The sequence below is a fragment of the Synchiropus splendidus genome, chromosome 5 (assembly GCF_027744825.2).
Source record: "Synchiropus splendidus isolate RoL2022-P1 chromosome 5, RoL_Sspl_1.0, whole genome shotgun sequence".
Classification (NCBI taxonomy): domain Eukaryota; kingdom Metazoa; phylum Chordata; class Actinopteri; order Syngnathiformes; family Callionymidae; genus Synchiropus; species Synchiropus splendidus.
The window spans coordinates 6,169,108-6,191,693 of record NC_071338.1 but is presented as its reverse complement, the minus strand read 5'-3'; the positions used below and the strand labels follow the sequence as shown (position 1 = coordinate 6,191,693).

The 22,586-nt window shown below is 39.5% G+C and overlaps 1 protein-coding gene across 4 annotated transcripts in view; it reads right to left on the bottom strand.

The window, feature by feature from the left end:
• exoc6 (exocyst complex component 6) overlaps window positions 1-20,666 on the bottom strand; it is a 28,179-nt gene extending 7,513 nt beyond the window's left edge. For 2 of the 4 annotated variants that reach the window (XM_053865330.1, XM_053865331.1), the window contains exons 1-20: window positions 20,530-20,666; window positions 13,098-13,269; window positions 10,814-10,861; window positions 10,557-10,647; window positions 9,301-9,346; window positions 7,494-7,547; window positions 6,812-6,962; window positions 6,574-6,729; window positions 6,423-6,491; window positions 5,862-5,945; window positions 5,689-5,735; window positions 5,489-5,609; window positions 4,472-4,543; window positions 4,285-4,382; window positions 3,855-3,960; window positions 3,603-3,712; window positions 3,351-3,462; window positions 3,132-3,266; window positions 2,448-2,627; window positions 1,833-1,862 (exon numbers count right to left, since the gene is read on the bottom strand). In XM_053865330.1, coding sequence (XP_053721305.1) covers window positions 1,833-1,862; window positions 2,448-2,627; window positions 3,132-3,266; window positions 3,351-3,462; window positions 3,603-3,712; window positions 3,855-3,960; window positions 4,285-4,382; window positions 4,472-4,543; window positions 5,489-5,609; window positions 5,689-5,735; window positions 5,862-5,945; window positions 6,423-6,491; window positions 6,574-6,729; window positions 6,812-6,962; window positions 7,494-7,547; window positions 9,301-9,346; window positions 10,557-10,647; window positions 10,814-10,861; window positions 13,098-13,269; window positions 20,530-20,627 — 1,980 coding nt within the window. In that variant the 5' untranslated portion in view covers window positions 20,628-20,666. The remainder of the gene's footprint in view (window positions 1-1,832; window positions 1,863-2,447; window positions 2,628-3,131; window positions 3,267-3,350; window positions 3,463-3,602; window positions 3,713-3,854; window positions 3,961-4,284; window positions 4,383-4,471; window positions 4,544-5,488; window positions 5,610-5,688; window positions 5,736-5,861; window positions 5,946-6,422; window positions 6,492-6,573; window positions 6,730-6,811; window positions 6,963-7,493; window positions 7,548-9,300; window positions 9,347-10,556; window positions 10,648-10,813; window positions 10,862-13,097; window positions 13,270-20,529) is intronic. The other 2 variants (XM_053865332.1, XM_053865333.1) reach the window with 1 other exon arrangement.
• Between the last annotated feature and the right edge of the window lie 1,920 nt (window positions 20,667-22,586).

Here is a 22,586-nt window from a genome sequence, read left to right as displayed (position 1 = left end):
ATGGCCTGCCTCTGGGCAGGTAACACTCATCTCCTACTGACCCCAGTCAACCCCGTCTTCCTCTCACACAAACATGAGCACGTTCATCTTTGAACCGGACCTTTTTTTCAGTGAATAATTTCTGACATTAATCTTGTACAAATATTTGTGAATAAATGCAGCTATATATTTCTCAGAACGGTCTGACTGCAGAACATTTAAATAAAACAACCAGACTAATTGTGGACTGGAAACAATGTAATATGCACAATACTAGAAGGCAAAAGACAATAAAATGTCTTGGGTTTGGTTTTTACACTGTGGTTCCCAAAGTTGTGCATATTTTGAATTTTCTTCTCACATTTAACCAAAAATCAGATTTGATTTTGTTTTCAAACAGTATTTCATGTCGTGTTTTGAACATGCTGATGTTATTTAACTGATCGTTATATTGTTAAGGCCCATAAGGTGCTAATGTTATTTTAGAAAATTCACAGTTTCTTTGGGATACTGAGGATGGAGCAACTACCACTGAGCAAAGAATCCAATGAGCATCTCAACTCACCATCATGTCGTTGTCCAAAAAATGGTTTTGTTTGACAGGCTGTACACCTTACTTGAGAATTAGAAATGTTGCTCTATCAACTAGGTGCGTGTTTAACACACCCTTTGGTTCTCTCACACTCCAGACACTAAAGACATTCAAAGCATATAGAAAATCCCAGTTGAACAAGAGGATCTTGTTTTTCAATTCTAAACACAACTAGACAGATATTGGCCTTTAGCCGAATGCATGCAATGGTTGGATCCCATTGAAAGAAAAGACTCTGTGGAAGTTTCTTTCTTCAGAAGGCTTATCTACTGTAACGCAATTTAACTCCACCCAGCATGTGGAGTTAGTGCAGATTTAACATGCCGGGTGTTGAAAGACTACTTCCTGTCATTTGTGGAGAAGCACAGCAAATCCCTTAATGAGAGTTGATTAACTTGTGAGTCTTACGTTGTGTTTTGGGCCCTAAAGGTATGCAATCAAACTCTGGATAAAATAGTGGCGATACAAAATAGAAATAATAAATAGGACAAAAAATGCATGCAAAAGTGCATAAGCAGGCACAGAAAGCTGGTTCATCTTCTATTGCTATGGAAATAGGAGTAAGAAGCAGCACAAAACAACAACTAGAACAGTTAAACATAGATAAACAGTCTTGACTTATTTATTTAGCAGCATGAGAAATGACTAACTGCAACATCATCTGCTGAGATGGACCTGATATTATCGCATATGGGCTCTGCTAAAATTGGAATTAAGCCTCAAATGGTGCAGAAATAGGCACAAAAACATCATGTCACTTATCCAAGTTAGCCAAACAACTGGTGTTAACAGTATCAATCATCCCTCAGTTTGAACATCAACTTTATCGGTTCGGTTACGACCGCTCAGTGCCTCAAATCTTAATCTAATCCATCAAGGTTTTAAAAACCTAAACCAGAACACGTACACAAGTATAACAGAGGAATCTTATTTTAATCTTTTCAATGCTTAGTGTGATATATTTGTTGTTAAAAACAAACTTCTTCACCTAAAAGCAGATTATCATTTTAAATTTTCATGTGTCGCAGGGACATTACATTTATAGGCTCCTTAACTTTCAGCCAAGAGATCATATACAACTGTAATTTAAATCTATAGTTAAGTACAACCTGTTAAGCGTCTGCTTAAAAAAACTCCAGGTACAGGTAAAGGTAAGAAGTCCAAATGGCGCTTCCACAAAAATACACAAACATGCGGTTCAACTTTCCTCTGACTGTAAAGTAGCAGTGTGGTGTCTTAACAGCCAGGCAAAAATACTCACCGACATCGACGCATGGTCATTGTTGTTATTCTGAGCAGATACACCCCAAAACCAACCAAAAATGGAAGAGAAAGGGGTCAGGAGGGAAAGGACAGGAAAAGAAATGTGGCAACAATAAATGGACAGGAGGAAGTAAGTAGTCCTTGAGTCATTTTGCATGCTTTACAAGTCAAAGTAAACAGGGAACCCAATTTTCAGGATTAAAAGGACAGACAGAGCTGTTAATGACAGTGACAGAAGACAGGGGTTTGTTCAAGAAACAGAAATAGCTCAAGCTCACATGGGGAAGGTAATGGGATGTTTCGTGAGTAGAGCTCAGCAGACAGAAGAGCTGAGAGCGTCACATGTTCCACTTAGCTCTTCACACTGCAACTGCAGCAAGTGCGTATAAGTTGGTTAAGGTGATGTGTTGGAGGAATGGTATTGTATCTAATATTGTATTCATGTACACAAAGAAAGCTCAGGGAGAGCCACATTTCAACATAATTGAAAGACTCAACATATTCATGCGACACACACACAACAACTGCAGGAAGTGTAATCATGCATATACACCCATAACCCATGAATCTTAAATATCATTTTACAAAACAATGCTGTGAAGGTCAAAATTACCGGAAGATGTGTGAAGACTTGGAAGGTTGAGCGGAGGAAATTGATGAGGTCCATAAGGTATCCTGAGGCACGACCATCGGATTCCACCATATTCCATTCATAGTCTGCTAGCTGGATGAACTCGTCGATTTTCTGATTTAATTTGGTGTAAATCTCTCCTTCTGCTGCATGACGGGCATCCTGAAAGAAACAAGCAGTCTTATAAATGATGGAACAGATTTAAGTAGCATCACAGCTAAAATCACAGCAAAAAGGGGCAGTAATTACAAGAATGGGTTTTCAGGCCCTGACATGACATGACACCGAAATTGAAGAGCTGTGTTGTGTAAAGTCGAATTGAAACAAACTTAAGATTTAACTTAACCATTCAGCTCAGCTGTAAGACTGTTAAATAGTTTGACAAAGGGTATTTTAGTTCAACTTCTGTAATGCTATTAGTCTGACTATTTGTTTGGTTCATAGTGGGGCTGCATTCTACTACTCATCCTTACACTTGCTCTCATTTTATTGGCGTTGTTTCAAAATGGGCTTAGTAGCACAGGCACGATATCCAACTACATTAACCATGTTGTGACATCCAAGAGCAGCTGAGATTTGACTGAAATAAAAACCACACAAACCCATACCAAATAAATGCTTTTGGAATTGCTGCATAGAATGAACTGCACTCATACGCAAAATTACCTTAAAAGTGGACAAGCCGTAGAGTCTGGTCGTGTGAATAGTCTCCGGGGAGATGTTGGTGATGTTTGATATGAACTCCTCCAGATACCTGCAGGCCTGCTCCAGGTGGGTGGTGTTAATGATGATCTGCACCAGCTGTACAAAGAGGATAAGGACACAATAATATAATGGCTTATCTCTATTTTGAGAACCTACATCTTCCCCAAGTGATGTTCTCACCTCAGTCAGTCCTATGTGAGGTTTCTTTATGAGGTTCTGCAGACAGCTAGTCAAAGTTCTTGTCAGCAGTAGGTTGGTTGACTTTCTTAGCATATCGTCAATCTCTGTTGAACTAGAAATTGGAGGGGAGTAAATTCTAATAATCTTTCAGTCAATTTGATTCATAAGGTACAAGATAAGCTTCATAACAGTCCTAAAGGTGATTTTGTAGTATTTACTTCTAAACACCATTCATTCATTTGTAATATCTACCTGCGATGAAGTGATTCTGAAAACTTCAGACTGGCATAGATGAACTCCTTGACCTGCATGTAGATCTGAGGGACGGACTGGGACATTGGCAGCTTTTTGGGGAAGTCTTGCTGCTTACACAGGCAGAGAAAATTGATGGAAAGACAAAACATGCATGGTTATAATTTTTTTGTCTCCTACTTACAAATTCAAACCACAACTCATGCCTTACACATTAAGAGTAGATGGACAAAAATCAAGATCTGTGTGTACCTTCTCAATTTCTGCATCATGAAAGGGAAAGCGGCTGACAACCAACTTATATTCCTCTTCCGTTTCCACTGGTATAGGACTGTAGTTGTCAACCTCGAAGATCTCCCTAAACATGCAACATGGATTTCAACCAAGCTGTTGTCAAAGAGCAAAAGACTGTTTTACTTCATCCTTTCAAACACTGTGTTTTCATCAACTACATCAGCAACTCCAGAATGGCAAACATTCCAAGTTGTATTTCGACATGTCACAAGAAAAAAATGAGTCTTGAGATACTTAGCTAAAGAATGCACTGGTTGCTTTACTTTTGCAACAGAATTTACCATCTCCTGTAGTGACAAATGATTTGTTTCATTTTATTTGCCTCAATGGAAGTTTCCACAAGTGCACACATTACATGGTAGAGACAGCAGTCAACGGCAAAACTCACCGAAAAACGAGCGCCCACTTCTTCAGCAAAGTTTCGTTGTACTGGTCTCTGACTTCGAACAGTAGGTCGATAAGACGATTTACTGAGAAACCATAACCCTAAAAACATAGATATCAGACACAAAAGGCTTTACTTTGGGTGCGTCATCCAAGTGATACTTTAACCTATGGACTATCAAGGAACTAACCTGAAGCGTGTCAGCAAATATAACTATAAGGTTTTTCAGTTCCAGGACCAGGTCTGGATCTTCACAGTATGACTAAAAAGAAGAACAATCATAGAACACATATCTTCAAATGAATGCTGACAATATACAAATTCCTCTAATATATATTGTGTTAACAAAATACCTTCCAAAATATAAAAATCTGTTAATGGTTAGCAGCCTAAAAAAGAATAGAGTGTCTGCTTTCTTCTTTCATTTCAGTGAGGAATTGAGAGTGATTTATGATCCAGTAGCAGCACAGTTGAGTCCCTAAACACTGACACAAGGTACCTGCCAAACGCAAGTGTGTAAATCAAAGAGAAGAATGAGCACAGCCAGAGATGTGACACAAAACAACAGTTGCTTGTTACACATGTTTACTCAAACACAAATATGAACACCCCACCAATCAGGGAGGCAGGCCAAACCAAAAGCCAGCAGCAAACCAAAATCCTGGTAAGGGATCCGAGTTTGATTTAACCTAATCCTCCAGATTCGCCTCTTTTTAGGATGAACTATTCAGATACTTTTCTTAAGTCGGGGCAGCAGGCCGGGGGGTAGATGACCCGGGGCATTGTGAATGTCCTCACCCCACACTGTGCAGCCCATTATCTAGCCTGTTAGCATAATCCCCTAGGTCATTTACAACTGACTGCAGCCCTGTGGTCTGGGATATACCATCTTAATCTGCTGTTATTGTTGCAATCTGTCCCTCAATTAAGACCCCAATGACCCCCTCTTTAGCTGAAAGCATATGTGTGTTTTGACCTCTTTTCTAGAGAATGACATCATTAGTGTGTTTGTGGGTGCTATGACCTCTGCAGTGTGTGCGTGTTTGTGAGCATGCATCAACCGGTGAATGAAGCTGCTTCCAGGATAAATAGATCCACAGCAGGCACCATTGTGTCTATTAACTCTTAACAGTTACGTTTGCATTTCACCAATGCCCTGCTGGTGGGTCGCTTGCGCCTGTGTGTGCATGTGTGTGCATGCACTTACTGAGTGTGTCCGGAGCACAGCAATGATCTTGGAGAGAGCCATGTTCCACAGTTCATCAGTGAAAGCACGGGTAACCAGCCCTTTTGTTGCATGGAGAATGTGGTCCTCCACAACGAAAAAACTGAGAATACAAAACAAAAAGTGGACTTGAAACTCTCAACAAAAAAGTCTAGAGTGTAGGATAGAGAGGCGGACCTCACCCTACTATCTGATTGAAGTATCTCCTGTACCCTTCCACAGTTTCATGCTGAACACATAAAGAAATCATGTTAAAGCACAGACATTAATAAATGTAAAAAAGGCTAAACTTCATTGTAATATATACATATATGTCTCAAAAGGATTTATCTTTAGATGTGACTAATTCACTCACCATGTTTGCCTGTGGCTGCAGCACCAGTCTGGCTTGTTTCTTTCGCTGTTTCCGGTAATAATTCTCAAATGTTTCTCTGTCTCCCTGAAGGAACAAAATGAAATGCTATCGTCAACAACTGCAAATTCATTCAAAGATGCCAGGCTAACCCAATAATCTATTCGTGTTGTTAATGTAAATGTTTGAGTGAAATACATTCCAAAAACCTTTGTCAATGTGTGTCCATGAAATAAATATTACACGACGTCTTAGTCATATTCACAAATCAATAAGTGAAAATGCTTTCATTGAAACTAACTATTATTTAGTTCTGTATTTAGTTTGGTCTCTGTCTCAGAGTGACCTTAAACGATCACACTGCCCACTTCATGCAACGCGACACGATGCCACACACGCCATCTTGCAACTGAGTGACTGTAATTGGATCTTACTGTGGTCAGAAAAAAACCCATAGCAGAGTCAAAGCATAATTCTGTGCCACTTTCAATTTGACATCACATTTATCTGAAGATGTGAGTACGGTACATTGAACTGAAGATCCCTGATAAATGTGTTACCCACCAGTACTGTGTATATGTGCAAACATCTGTAGACTGGAGAGAAGTCCACCAAATCCTGAGCAGCAAGGATCTGTCAAGGAGAGAATAAGAACGACGTTAGGCAGATGAAGAAAAACCATATTCAAGACACAACACATACAATAACACCTCACCTCATCATCAGCTTCATCTTCATCTCCGGTGTCATCGTCCATCATCATTCCAATTTCAGTGTGTGTTCGTCCATTGATGCAGTACACAGGCTTTGTGTAGTGGCCCATACTAGCCTGCTTTGCAACTGCGCTGTTAAATGTCCTGTGCTGTTGAGCCTGGAAAGACATTGAAACATAGAAAGATAATTAAAGTCATATTTCCCTCACCTATGAGGAAGACGAACATGTCTTTTCATACCTGTCTCATTGCTGTTTCTCCAACCTTGTCAGAGTGCTTTCTGATGCTCTCAAGAAAGTCCTTTAGGTCAGACATTGAGATGTCCTTGATCTCGTCTCTCAGTCTGGGCAGGTTTTCTGCCATGATCTGACAGAATCTGTATTGGCTGACCCTGCAAGAGACAGGTCAAAAGAAAACAAAACAATGCAGTCAAAGTAGCCAAAACTCACACACGAGAACATCAACCAATCAGAGACGGCCTACTAATAAGCAGACGTCACTACAATTGACGCAACTCCTTTGGGCAGACAAAACTGTTTGGATATTTAGCTGTTGACAAAAATGGTCTAATTCAGTTCACAGACAATGTTTGTCTTCAAGCATTTTGAGAGGTTTTATGGGTGCCAGGACTTTGCTTTTGCTAATTGCTAACCTATTTTCTAGCAGTACCAGTCAGAGGTCAAGAGTTCTGTACAAAAGGCAAAGAAACAAAGCCGGCCAGTGAGCTTCAGGCAAAGAAAGCTTCAACAAACCCTTTATAAACACTGCCCTGGATAATAAATTGATATTTGATCATTCACTCTCATGTCTAGAATGCAAATGCCTTTCTAACGTCTGCCACTGACTGTCAAGAAACACTTTCGGATCACAGCTTTGTCCGACATCAAATATTAGCTGCAGACACGGAAGGTACATTGCTCACCTCGGTATATAGACTTTCTCTAGTTGCTCCATAGTTTTCAAAGCAGCATAGTGCCTGCAGAGTAGAGCAGTCAAACACAAAATTCACACATAAATAACACACTGACACATTAAGTATTGTTGAGTTGAGGACAAACATCCACTGACACTGCAATTTTTAATATATCATTTTCAAATCTGAATCTATGTAGATTTTTACATTTTCAGAACTATAAAGACAATAGACTTAATGTACCTATTTTAAAGCAGGTGTTTCTTTCTGAAGATACTGGATCAGCAATATGTTCTCAAGCGGCTTGATCTTTAATAATCAGGTTCATTAATCAGACATAGTTACAGCATTTTTGTTGAAAACCGTTCCACTAAAAAAGATAATATCAGATACTTTGCATTTTCAATTGACCCTTTTCAAAAATTATTTTGTGCTTTGGTGCACTTGATTCCTGTTCAAATGACTGTCGATAGCAAACACGTTTTCACATTCCAGGTTTTATGTTGCAAGATTGCTCTTTATCAGAGAGTTTACCTTTTGGTATGTTTGTGTTCTGATTTGTCTGAGTTTTGTTTTTGTCTCGTAGTCTCATAAATTCTCAAAGATACACACGAGATTGCAATGAAATTGAAACCATGATATCAAATTAAAAAATTGTGACAAGATTTTTCCAATATTGCCAACCTCTATCTGGAGATATTATTCGACAAATACATTTTCTGTGGTCATTTTCTGCAAATAGAGTACCAACACAGCCGAGTGTCATAAGATGCATTGTTTCACTTTGAACAATTTTTTCAAAGCACAATTGCACTTTGACCTGTTCCATTGGTAGTGTGCCTCAGGAATTTTTCAATTCATGATGCTGTGGCTTAAAGAACAGTCCTATAGTCCCACACCACAGTAGTGAAAGAGCAGATTGTCAGGCAGAAATACATCTTTTGCCTCTTTGCTTGGGCAGCGTTGATGCCTTCCAAACTCAGGAATGTGGATTATTGTCATACAATACAAACTTAACTAGTATCTTAGTAGTAACATAGAGAAGTGTTTGGATTTCTGTACGTTGCACTGAAATGAGGAAAAGAATGCATTGAAAATATGCCCAACCCAACATTTATAATATTCAGGTTTAATGGAAGGTGTTGACATACTAGTCTCCCTCAGATTCCATGAATCTGTGGGGTTCAGGCTCAGGTCAGTGTGCTGGGGTCCCATCATTAGGCTGCTAGGCAGGCAGCGAGGAGATCTAATTGGTCACTCACTGAGTGTAAAATGAGTTGTACACACACGAACAGAGGAAAAACCTCATAAACCCTGTGATAAAAAGGTTGTCAGAGTGCGTGGCACCAGGGTGGCTGCGAGTGGCCACACATCGAACAAAATATGACCCCAATGGCACAGTACAGAGAGTGCCGATAATGATGCGCACCATTCAAAGCCTTACCAATTTCGGCGATGTCATTAGTGATTAAGGCATGTTCCACAATAACACATGGCACACAAGGTGGCCAGCATGCTTTAAATGACTTGGATTGGCTGTGGACCGTGACAGTCCTGGTGAAGTGGGGGGTGAGGTCAGGGCTTGTTGTGAACCAGGGCACACTGAGGGTCAATTGTCCTGACAGTCAATGCCTGCTCCTTTGGTCCAAAGTAATGAATAAGGATGGGTCGTTGTTTTCTTGTCAATGGAATTCAGAGGGTAAAAATGAAGTTCGCCATGATGGCGGCAGAAGAATTGCATAATTTTAGGCGTTGCTCAGGTGTGTTCAATAACTTGTTTTTCCACAGTGGTAGTAAAAAACATGTATATTCATACCTTTTGGATTCCAGCTGCTCTTTTAGTTTGCTGTACATTTCCAGAACTATGATGCAGAAAGAAGAGGAACAAGATCAATACCAAGGTTTTCAAACAAGCTCTTAAAATAGCACGGACATGTTTGCATTAACCTCTGTTGCACAGATTCACCATAACCCAATCGATCCAAGTTCTGTGGTGGGAAAACTACAATAACTGAATCAGTGAATAACAATAATTGTATTTTCAGTTCTCAAACTGCTTAATGTATTGGTGATTGTTAAACATTATTCGGCAGTAAATTTTTGACCGTGGAGACAAAGTTGATACATATATGCATGTGATAACACTGTTTATCGGGTAAAATAACAATGGGCTAATTTGATGTGCTGAGTACCAGCTAAGAGTTGCAAACCAGTGTCTGAAATGACTTTTAACTGAGCTGGATTAATAACCATAGTTGAATGAAATATGAACACTTGCTGTTTCTTCAAAAATTCAAAATTTTTACCAATGATTTCGTTTTTGCCAGATTTGGTTTGCTGGTCTGCCTGTGCTCCAAATGACTGAAATTTTCAAGGAATATGCGTAATGGTACAAGGAGGAAATGATTACATTTTGAGAGTGAACCGGACCACTGCGTGGATTCAGGAATATATCATTTATAAACTACGTGTATGAGACTCACTGTACATGTGCGTCAATGTGTGTGAACATCAACATCACTCAGATGGGAGCGCATTTAGCGGAAGATGTTCCGTGGCTCGAAAGTGGTTTCGGCAATTGTATGGAATATTAGTTTCATTTTCATGTAAGCTAATTAAGTATTACGTCTGCGAAAGAGGTTACAGAGTGTGTAAGGGGTGGACTAAGCTGTGTGGCGCAGGTTTGCACTCTCTCAAACACAAGCCACTACTATCACATGGTTCTGTATAAGCCACCAGTGCCATTATTTTCTCCCTCAATTTTACCCATAAAGAGTTAAAACTAACAAACAATGTGAAGACATTCTGATTACAATTACAAACAGCCAATTCCACCCGTCTGTGACAGGCACTATCACAAACCAAACAGCTCTCTAATATGCAAAACACGTTCATCTTGTATAGTGACAGAATTGGAGGGATAAAATCCTCCAATACTGGTGGAGTTGAATCAAAATATGGACCAACATTTTTATATTTTAACCAAAAAGTTTTTAATCAGTGGTAAGTCAAGCAAAAGCTAACACTCACTGATTTTGTTTTGTTTTTGTAATTAATAATCACTTGCAATACCTGGTATACAGAGTTGGAGCTTCTCAACTGTGGTAGCCATGTTCCTCTGCTGGATCCGACAGCGAATCACCTCCTCAGTCTGAGATGTCACCTGAGGCAAAGAACATGCAATGAAGCAAAACAATGGGAGAGAGGCCAACTATGGGTTAAAGTACGGTCACGTCTTCACAATTGAACCAACATATGTACTGACAGCACAGTAATCTCTGCTGACTTGGTTTGCTGCTGATCATGCATAGACAAAAGCCTTTTTTTACCTCCCTCCCAGCATCTTGTAATCTTCGATTTGTGTCTGTCACTTGGTTCTAGAGAGAGAAAGACACCATTAAAGGACAGTCATTCATTGTTTAATTTGTTCTCAAGCAACATTTCAGAATTTTAGGTTTCCTTGGATCCAACTAGTTATGTATAAACCGAACCGACTGTTAATGTTATTTTCATCGCAAAAATATCAACCACTCAAGACAACTCAAAGCAGAGTATTTTTAAGATTCCATTAAAAGGGAAACATTTCAGAGTACTTACTGAACTTATATCACTGTCAATTCAGTCTAGTGCCATAGTTTTGAACAGGGAAAATGCCTACTATGAGTTCAGCAGTTAGTTCCAAAGAGCTCAGCCACCCCAATGACAGTTAGATTAAAGTAAATGTTTCTCCACACAGCACTGGTTTACCAACAGATGGAAAGACAAATGGACAGACACAAGTAGTCAAAAAGAAAAATGCAAAGCGTGAAACACTAACGACACTCTTCTCTCAATTGCCCATCAAGAGGGAAGCAGTTGTGGACACAGTTGAATAGATGAAATCCCAATACATTAAAATTCTTTTTCTTCTTCCATGTTTTTGGGATTTCCCATTAGTGGTTGCCACAGCAAGTCAACATTCTCCACCCAACCCATCTTGATCAACTTTCCTCGTCGAGCCTTATCCCCATCACAACCTCAAAACCTAGGTGGAGGTCTTTCGCTGCTTCTTTTACTGCAGGGGTCGGGAACCTATGATGTGGCTCTTTTAGCGGTTTTCTGACATCAGAGCTTGGAGAGCGGAATACCATCAAACATACCAGTTTTTCTGTCTGCATTCAATGTGCACATCCTGTTTGACGCTTTAATATGCGGTAGCACATGAGGTACCATCACCCTCAACAGCACGCTCAGTAACGGTGACATTCCATGATGCCAGTCAGACAATCACAGTCGTTGATCACTATATTTTGGAATTTTGCGGGCAAGCAAGCTTCATGCTGCTAAGAGTGAGCCACATCACATCAGACAAATGAAATTATAGGCGTGTTTTAATGTTTATTGCAGCAATGAAGTTCCCATGTGCCAGGTTGATCGCACCAGCTGATGTCTATTGTTATCTAAATTGATTAATGAAGGAGAAAACTTGTTTTATGTTCATAAAATATATTCAAAATATGAGGGTCTCTCGGCTCGCCCAGCCAAAGAGGTTCCGACTCCTGTTTTATTGGGTACTTCCATGTCTAACATTCCTCCTCCTCCCTGCTGCTCCCTGTCTCACTTCTCCGCATGATCAAACCATCAGAGTCTGCTCTTCTGAACTCTGTCTCCAAGCTTTTCTGCATGAGCTGTTCCTCCGATATATTCTTGGAATCTTCAACTCTGACTCTTCTAACTCAGCTTCTCGTCTTTGTGTCAGAGCTACTCTCTATAAACCATATATCACAGTAGGTTATAAGTGTACTGTACAATTAAAATTAAGACTATAACCACGATGATGATGATGTCACATGTTAACCCTTCCTTCATCTGTGTGTACCCCACCCCCTCACCTTGCCCTCCCGTTTCCCTCTCTAGCTCCCTTCCTGAAGCTGCTCAGCCTTGTAATCAACTCATTGTCCATGAAGGGGCAAGGACAAAAGCGGGCAAATTCAGATTAACCAGGCAGCAGGGACCTGAACCCATCATCGGTGCACAGGGCCTTTCATAGGGTCTAATGGCTTGTGACAGGCCCTTTCTCACAGATTCAGTGACAAACTTCTCGATTCTGGATGGGGATTTTTGAACTCTATGTTGAGAGCCATGACCCAATTGACCAGTCGGCTTTTTGATGACCACCCTTTCAACAGTGAAACTTTCAGGAACAGAATGGACAGCCACATAATTGACATTTCATCTTTGTTTCATTCAGCCGGGGCACTGAAACAACAGTAGCAGGTTGAAGCCGATGACGGAGATACGTGATACTTGAAGATATTTCATACTGACAATTTCAGTCACTGCTCAAGGGACTGGTAAATTGATTAATGAAGTGAGCAACATCTAAATTCTGGCAAAGTTTTCCAACCCATTACGTAACCATTTTAACCCATCATAACCTCATAAATTTCACCTATGTGCCTTACTTGCCCACACATTTTGATAATTCTGCTCGTAAACCTGGTTTGTGTTGCTTTAACAATGTGAAAATACAATAAACCTTGACAAACAATACAGCATGATTGGAGCGAAATGGTATGTCGAAGAGGTGGTAAAAACATTCACACAACTCATATTAAATGGATCGACTTTTACCATCAGCTTCTCTGCATCAGTCCGAACTTTAAGGAGCTCTGTGATGGCGTCCACGAAACCTTGGTGGTGGAAATTACACATCTTTTCAATCTCCCGGTCATGGTTCCGTATCCTGGCATCCAGTTTCTCCATGAAGCGTTTGTGGGCATTTGGCTGGTCATCGTAGATAGACCTGACAGAGACAAACAAAATCCTGAAATATAATATTATGATGCACTTCTCAAAACCAGTTATATTTAACTGTAAGGCATAGAATTGTTTAAATTAGTTCACAGACATTATACAGGGGAAGCAAATAAAATAATTTCAAGGTTTTAGAATAGTGGTGTCCAAACCGGTCCTCAAGGGCTGCAGTGGGTGCAGGTTTTTGATCAAACCCAGCTAGTGCGCGCACAGCTTCACCAATCAGGTGTCTTGAGACTGTAGTCAGTTGACTCTCAGTGGTGCTGCTTGTTGCAGGTGACACCTGATTGGTTCAACTGCATGCGCTTGATGAGTTGGAACCAAAACCAGCGCCCACTGTGGCCCTTTCTGGAACAGTTTGAACACTCCTGTTTTAGAAGAAATACGTGCGACAAACCACTTTAGGACATGCGGCATAAAAATTAATGCAATATTGACCGAAATCCATCCTAAAACATTTCAGCTCGTCTAGACATGCAGGTTCTGGAAGGAGCGCCGACACTCCGCATCATGGGTTTCTCACTTAAAATGAAAGGTTCCACCTTGTTTTGTTGGTTTTTTTTTAATCCATAAATCCACGGTTGTGTTCATGTGTTTGAATTTGTATTAAAAGCAAATGTCAAATGAATGCAATAACATATCATATGGATTAAATAACTATATAATGTTTCAAAATAGTTTATAAACTGTAATTTAGACATTTCACAACTGACAATGACAACAGAAAAAAAAATGCTGAAGTCAGATAAAAAAAAATTACCAATGAAATCTTTTTGTCGAGTACATATCGGCCGCATACATGTCTAACCAAATAACTAGGTAATTTATATTGAACATGTCATCTTTATATATATGAAGTAAGAGTCTGCTCTAGATTGATTTTGAAGTTAAGGTGTTTCCATTATTTTGACCAATCCCTGTATATATAGACAACTAAATGAGATTAATTTTCTGTCCTCAATTGGCCACAATTGATGTTTCTGTGCACAGTAGGTGTCAGTAGAGAGATAATAAATGACCCTCAAGTCAAGAACCTTTTCACAAGCAGTGTGGGACAATGTCCCCGTGATTCTGGAGGCTTCATTCAGCCATCACTACCTGAGGAATCTTGAACAATGATCGGAATAACTGACTGACTCTATGAATCATTCATGGACCAAGTGAGTGATAAATTAACTGACAAAGTGTAGCCAGTATCAGATAAACAGATTGACTGAATGACATAATATTCATGACCTCCTCACAATCTCACTCAAGTGACTGCCTCCTTGCAAACACCGTGACACAGATTCAGACCCTGATACATACAAATGCATCTTCCTATAAACACGCACCTCGAAGCAAGACTTCATTTACATGCACTCTATAGCTCAACACGAGCATCAAAGCTGTCATTAGGCCCACCGCTAGAAATATTCCATCTTGCGTGTAAAGTGGTTCAAACACTGAATGCATGAGACAGGAGAGCTCTGTCTTCGAGAGATGACATAAAGATGGTGGGCCAGTGACAAGCCAGATCCCCTTGGCTGCCAAGTGTCGCGCGAAACACCATGCTCAAGGCTAACCAGCCATTTCATTTCATTTTTCAAGACACTCTGCAGAGAACTCTTCAGCGACGGCACAGTGACCCTGGAAATGATGGTCATATAATATGATTAAAAACACATGAAAATGTGGAATCACTTCATACAACGACATCTTTTGGCAATCACAGACGATCATCACCACCAAGTGTCTGGTGTTCACAACAGCTTGCAATTACAGTCTTTTGCTGGGAAGGACTCATTCACTGATTTGAGTACTCAAACAAGAAAATGAAAATGTAAACGTACTTATGGTGCACTGATACTGATATGATGTTACACCACGCAAAGATGGAATCTAGAGAAGGAGTCACTGCACACCCATTCGTATAAGAGTTCAAGGTGAAATGTGCTGGTTAAAAGCCAAACATTCACATGTGCGGCAACTGTATGTAACTTGAGGAGATGTGTTGTTCATTCGTATCTTGCTAGCATGTCTACAAGCCTGAGAATTAACAGCAGTGCGGCAGGGTAGAGAGGCTCAGGTGTCAGCTGTTTGCACATAGCTGTAAGGAAAGCAGTCATTACTCACAACATTAATCACACACACATCAAGTGTGTGAAATGCTGGCCGGATTTCAAAAGTCACAGATGGTTGTGTGTGCACATTTATGAGTGTAGCCTGACTGTGAAAGAGAGCTGTTGGTTAGCATGGACTAGTAATTTTGAGTATACTGTACAAGAATGGTCATGTTTACACAACGTGATCTAACAACAAGATGAAATAATGCAGTCCAACTGATGAAGTCCTCAGGATAGAAGAACTGAAAACATAGTTCTCAACTGCGACAACACATCATCAGTAGGGTAAAAGTAGCTTGTCTCTTGACAGTCTATGGTCGTCAATACAGTTTTTTCAGTTTTAACTCTGTTTTGATGCTCACAACAACAGAGCACTTCTGACCTGAAATTACTCAGGATCACAATTGAACTTGTGTTTAAGGTTGCTCCATTTGGTTAAAAAAAAAAGATAAAAAAGGCTAAAAAGTAATTAAATTATTATTCCTTTGAATTATTATTCAATAATCGCTCTGTGCTCAGCAGGTAGGCCTTCTGAACGGCATATAAAGATGTAACATTGTCTGGAAATGTAATCAGTCTATTGTATTGATAAGAAAATATAATTCATGAGACAAACTTTAACAATGGTGAAGGCATCAAGCACCAAACATTTCAGTCAGTGATGTCATCGCCGCACTAACACACACACACAGCAGAACACAAAACAGCATGCAGATGGCGGAGTGAAAACAGGACAGAAATAAATGACCAAGCCATCATTGCGGTCTGGTGCCTGGAAACATTTTGGTTGTTGCAAGAACAGAGATTTTCTAAGTAGGCCACAAAGACGACACAACAAATCTCTCTAACCAACTGACAAGTAGAGACCAAAACCTTTTGTTTAGCCTCAACTTTAGTTTTGTTTTTCAATGTGGAAATATTCCATTATGAATACTAAACAAAGGTGAAACTAACATTCTTCAGGTTGAATTAACATTCAATCTGGTTGCGCTTCATTTTTATCCAGAATTCAGGGTTCTGGGTTTGTTTGTTTTTTTTTGTGCCAGAGCTGGCGCACAACCCACACAAATGTTTCACTTTCAAGTGTGGGACATTCAGGAACATATGGCTCCATACTGCATCACGAATTGAAAAAAAAAAACACTTGACAGCAAAAAGAGTTAAATGTTCCCACTCATCCACGTTGAATACAAGACCAAACAGCAGATTTTCTCTTACTGTTCCATTTCTGAGACATGTCGATCACAGTTGATTGTTCTGTAGCTTTAGTAGCAGTGATTTTACAGTTCCTTTGTGTGAATGCAGTAACCTACGTTGAGAATGATGTAAAAGCCTGGTGGTACTTTGGCATAGTAGATCAGACATGGTAATGTTTTTGGTAGTTGTGGATCCGATACACACATATCCTCTAAAACACATGGCTTTAATATTCCTTTTCTGATTTCTCATTGATATTGGACATCTATGGCTTCTCTTCTCAAGAGCAATTGCTGTTGAAAAATACTCCACGTTTTGTTGGATCAGATTGAACATCTTATAAAATAAACACTGAATCAGTCATATAAACAGGTAGGGCTGAACTAATAGCGAGTTTTATGGAAGATATTGCAATTTCTACTTGATTCACAGTATTTTTCAAATCATGCATATGTGAAACATTCACAATAAAAAACTTCACCTGGGGCATGTCTGCAGTAACCAATTCCATTTCTGGGGAGATGATATCCCCTTATTGCGCTTCTGGTCCAAATGAAGCTCTTTTTAAAATTAAGAAGAAACTAGAGCAAGTCCTTCAAATTGATCAGTCATTAAGCGAAGCAGCATAGCCTAGTACAGAGTTTTTCAACCAGTGGCACACTGTTGTGCCGCAAGAAATAATCCAATTTCATCTAAATGGTATGGAAACATTTTATACAAATCTTCTGCAACTGGTATGCCACCATCTAGTAAAGTGTCAATGGTGAAAATGTTTGAACAATTTCAATGAAATTTAGGGTGCTGAGGCATAAGGAAAGGGTACATGATCCTGCAATGTCCATTGATACATTTTTATTTCCATCTGAGTGGCACCAGAACAACAAATCCATGAAATAATGAGCTGCAGACAGTACTACACAACCAAAGACCAGGGTTTTGGGTTGTGTGGGTCATGCTGTTTCCACATTGTGATTTCAACCAAAACACAATAAATTGTTCATCTCTGGTAACAAACAATATAATTATTGACAGTTTTTTATGTTCAAAACAATGATAGTGAACCAAAATCTTTCACTGTTTTGAGCCATCCCCTTTAAGCTAACTTTTGATCAGCAGTTATTATCTGATCATCATCAAACTGCAGTGAATGTCAACAGCTGAAGATCAGTTCTCAGCCCTCAGGCCCATGACTGACAGCTATAGGTGCCAGGACCAGCAAGTGAAAGCTTGAATTCTCTGGAATTTCACCGTATATAAATCTGAAAGGAAAAGAAAAGAACTCACACTAATGTAGAAGCATGTTTAATTAAATGCTTTTGCTTCATTTATTCAGCTGCAACTAGACTGAAGATGAGTTTGTATGGCTCGGTCTAGACACTAGACATGAAAACTAAAAAACAAACTAACAAGTCAAGCTCCGTTATGATAGGTTTTAGCTGTTGCAACTGCTGCATCTTGTTCTGTATGTGCAATGCAAGCTGAATTAGAAGAGAAATATCACAAAAATGACCAGTTGTTTTCAGTATAATGGTCAATTGTCAAGTGTATGAACTGATATCATAATTGTGATTGCGAGATGTCATAAAAGAACAAGGACTTTCTGACAGCTTCCATCAACCACACCTGACACTAATAATATCAACAATTCAGCATCAACATTATACAGCCAACAGTCACTGTCTCGCCACATAAAAACTGCCATCATTTAAGAAGTTAATCGAAATGACACGAGGTCAGCGTGACGAAACAAGCGAGTTCGAAATGGGAACACACGGTAATTTAACTTTACACTATACTGCTATCTAGTGGCAAAGCAGGGAATTGCACTCTGTTTTAAACGTGTTAATAAAATGCAGCTTAAATAAAGTTTACAAGAGGGAACAATTTACCTCATCTTTGTCATCTGGACCAACCGACTTCATCAATAGAAGAGGCAGTAGAGAGAAATGCTTTATACTTGATAATTAAAATAACTTCAGCACTCCCAAATATATATATTTTTTCAGTTATAGCAGTATTATTAATATAATCAGTTCAAGTAAACGTGTATATATGTATGAGGTAGTGTGGTACTGTATGCAGATAGGTGCATGTATATATGCAGACAGTGATACAGTGGTGAGGACTGCAGTAGGAGTGACAGATCCCAGACAGGGGTTAGTGTGAAGAGGATATGTGCAATATAGGTAGCAAGATAACAAGTAGGAGAAGAACCCCAAATACCAAAAGAAAAAGTACAAAAAGCCTGACAACCCACGGAATATTCAGGGCATCAAGCGACCAAAGGCAGACACAAGTGTAAACAAACTTCCTGGTCCTTGCTGTGTGTAAAAATCATGTGAATGATTAACTGACTGAACTTACTAAGGAAATTGAGACCGGATTAAGGCTGCACTTATTGATCAGGTGCATGTCATTCGGTCCCATCAACCTTTTTACAAAACAATAAATAATTAATTCATAAAGACAGACATGAATAATTAAGACAGATGTGTGACTGCATTATATACATTTTCAGTCATGCTCATTATAAAGGATAGCAATTTTGCTATTGCTGTGATGGTTGCTTCTACAATTACATAAAAAAATCAGTGGTCAATGCCCAAAAACAAGTATTAAATTTAAATATAAAAACTGAGAATAAATATGAGTGTGATAATTAATACAAACAGGATGAGTGAAACTTTAAACCCATGCTTATTTAATGACTACAGCCAACCTTACTAAGGTCGGAAAATATTGATTTCAAACAAGTCACTGTGACTTAAGAGTATCAACAAGACCAATTTACATTGATCTATACCAGAACAATGGAGGACGATATACTGCAAAGGATGACAACATGAAATCATGAGAACATTGCAAAATGTTTTTTTTAGGAAAAGAGCTTTGGCGTTGCAATACCAATAGCAATAAAACTTAACTACCAAATTCATATTCGGGCAAAGACTACATTAATATATATATTAATAAAAAATATATATTCATAAAATCAAAATCTCATAAAAGAGATTTATTGCATTTATTGATTTGCTACATGAAAAGTTGCATGTTAATGAGATGCGGTCATCTCCTAACCTACAGTGGAATCCAAATATTTAAACTTTACACTAGACAGTGTTTCTCTGCAATCACAAGAAGCTGTGATGTAGGAAATGAAGGAATGATTACATTCTTCTCAACTATTTTCGTCTAACCAGATCATTTGACTTGTCAAAGTCACTAAATGGGAATGACTAGTGCCTGACTTTACAGTCAGCACTAGTACCTCCAGGGCGAGTAATGATTGACAAGAACGCTAAAGGAAAAGGCAGGCTGCAGCACCCAGTGCAATAAAGACACGGTCAGACATACTGACAGACAATAAAATTCAGCTCCGGGATCTGAGCTTGAGCGTTGATCGTTATCATTGTGGCCTTGTAAAACCAGTCAAACCAAACGCATGCAAATACAGTTTAACACAAGCAAATGATATTCAGGTTCGGGTTCAAAGATTGAAAGGCTGCCGCTCTCTTTTACGAATGAATAGAGCACAAAACAGAGCTGCAGTTGGGTAGAAGTAAAATGAGAAGTAAAATACCGGAAATGTTCGCTGGATTTGCTGTAGATGTAAAGTGTTCAGCCACACCCACAAGTGATGTTTACGTATATGACATGTCACTATAGGGTCAATTACTATGTGTATGATGAAATGTTTTAGCAAAATGTGTTTGTATTTAGCGTACAAGAACCAGGCCGAGATGGAGTCACCGATAGCATCGTTAGCTGCACAGCCATCTGGTATGAGGCATTACTTGACTGCAATATAGCATCCTAGCATTAGCCTGCCGGTTGTTGGACTAGCTACATGGGCTTCTGGACAAAGGCGCCTTCAAATGTCCGCCCAATACATACCGCCTCAAACATCATAAATATCACATGTTTTGCAAGATACGACGTAATCATACCGAAGTGTGGGGCCGACACAAGCCGTGTCCGTGCTCTCAATTTCCTGTAAAATCCGCTCGTGCTCCGTTATACACTCCAGGGTTTCATTGTCCGCCATGATTGTTGTGTGTGTTATTACTGTGTCACTGCAGCTGCGAGAGACACCGTGACAGGGCTGGATTTGGCCCCACGGAGGCGCTGTTTAGCTGTATTCCACGATGCCAATGCGATACTGTCATTGTGAACATTCTTTTTAAACCTGCTTGGTCCTCTGCACCAGAAGAGATGCATGGCATTAGCGCTCTCGTGGTTCTCGAGAGACGCATGTTCTGCGGACGCCATGAAATATCTTACTTTTCTCTTACTATGTTTTTCATGGGGTCGAACCCCTCGGACGCCTTCTGGCAAAAAGACAGTTATAGGCACGATGATTTGCTGCCAGTTAAGACCTGCATATTGAACGAGATACTCATGACAACATTTGTTTTCCATGAGATAGATTTTTCTTAACAGACGCAACTTAAATGTGCTTCTTGCCAAGATCAGCATTTGATACACATATGTATCATTTATTCAAGAATCATAATGGGAACTCGACATCCTCTCAAAATTGTGTGGTTTTGTTTATTAGTGTACGGGATGGTTAAGCATGGTTAGTCCACAGCGGCGTTGTTGAATCCAGTAAAGATCTGCATCATTTTCACACAGGTCCAGCTAACATTTCAATTGTGAATAAGTTCATCCCTGCAGCTGAATTTACCTTATGGTTGCTCCCAGAGGCAGGTCTATGGATTCCAGCTCCGCAAAGATATTTCCAAAGGACTTTTCTTCATTGTTCTGCTCCACACTTTGGCTTGGAGGTTCAGGCAAGGCAGCGTGGACTCTGTCATTCATTGTTTTCTCCAGCCTTGTGAAAGGCTCCTGAGCCACTGGATGTTTCGGGATATTCAGGACCGCGTGTGTATGTGGTTGGTGATGACATCCAGGACACTAGCCATGGTCAGCAGAAAAATAGGGAGCAACAGGAAAAAGAGATCTTGTGATTCCTCTGGACTTTGACACAGTTGAAACTCGAGCAACTTGCTGTGTCTTAATACACATCTATGGGGAAGAAATTAGCTCACGTTTTTTGTTTTACTGTATTGTTAAAAAGTGATTTTTCTCATCTTTGAAGAATGAGATTTTAAGTGACCAACAAACACAAAATGTTAAATAATTTGAGATATTTTGTAAGCTAAAGTAAGTATTTGAACTTCAGTCCAACAGTTAGATTGTCCTGATGTTTCTATCGCGAAATATCTTTTATGTTTACATCAAAAATCTTGTCGTGCGTTGCTGTGTACCACATAAAAATGATTGTAAAATACTATACAGCTTAGGCACATCTCAGTCTGTCACGAGTACAGGTTTTGACCCGAATTTAAGCACAAACGTCATGGCTTTCTCAGTGACTTCTGCTATGATTACTTGGATTCAGTTATGCTCTTCCTCTCTGTCTGTACTTCAAATACTGATTGTGGCCTCTCAACTCTGTTTTCTACATATTTACCTCCCCGCTTCACTTACTGTAAGAACTTTGGGTTGACCTAGTTGGTGGCATCCTCACTGACCATGCCAATAAACTACTCCTAGAACTGTAGTTACCTGCAGGTAACTATCTACACTAAAGCCGCCACAATTCTTTAAGACTAGAAAGGAAGCTCAGTGTCCACACTGAAATGTCAAAAAATGAATTGACCGTAATATCTAAGAATGAGTTCCACTACTAAAAAGTAATCAGCCTGTCTCAGCTCGATTACAATTTGCTTTTCATATGTTTCTGTGTGCGCCTGGTGCTTTGGGTTATAAAACAAAATAACCACAGACTCAGAAGAAATCATTTTGAATTGCCTTGCAGATACAGAGGTCTATTTAGCAAATACCTTATTTGTACAATGTAATGTCAGTGAAGCAGAAGCCTTGACCCACGTACACAACTGCTCACTATTTCCTGCCATTCTTCTCAAAGTGGAATGACCCAAGAGTCTGGATGTAGTGGCTGACAATAAGCCCAAAAGCCCTGACTATGAGTTTCCTT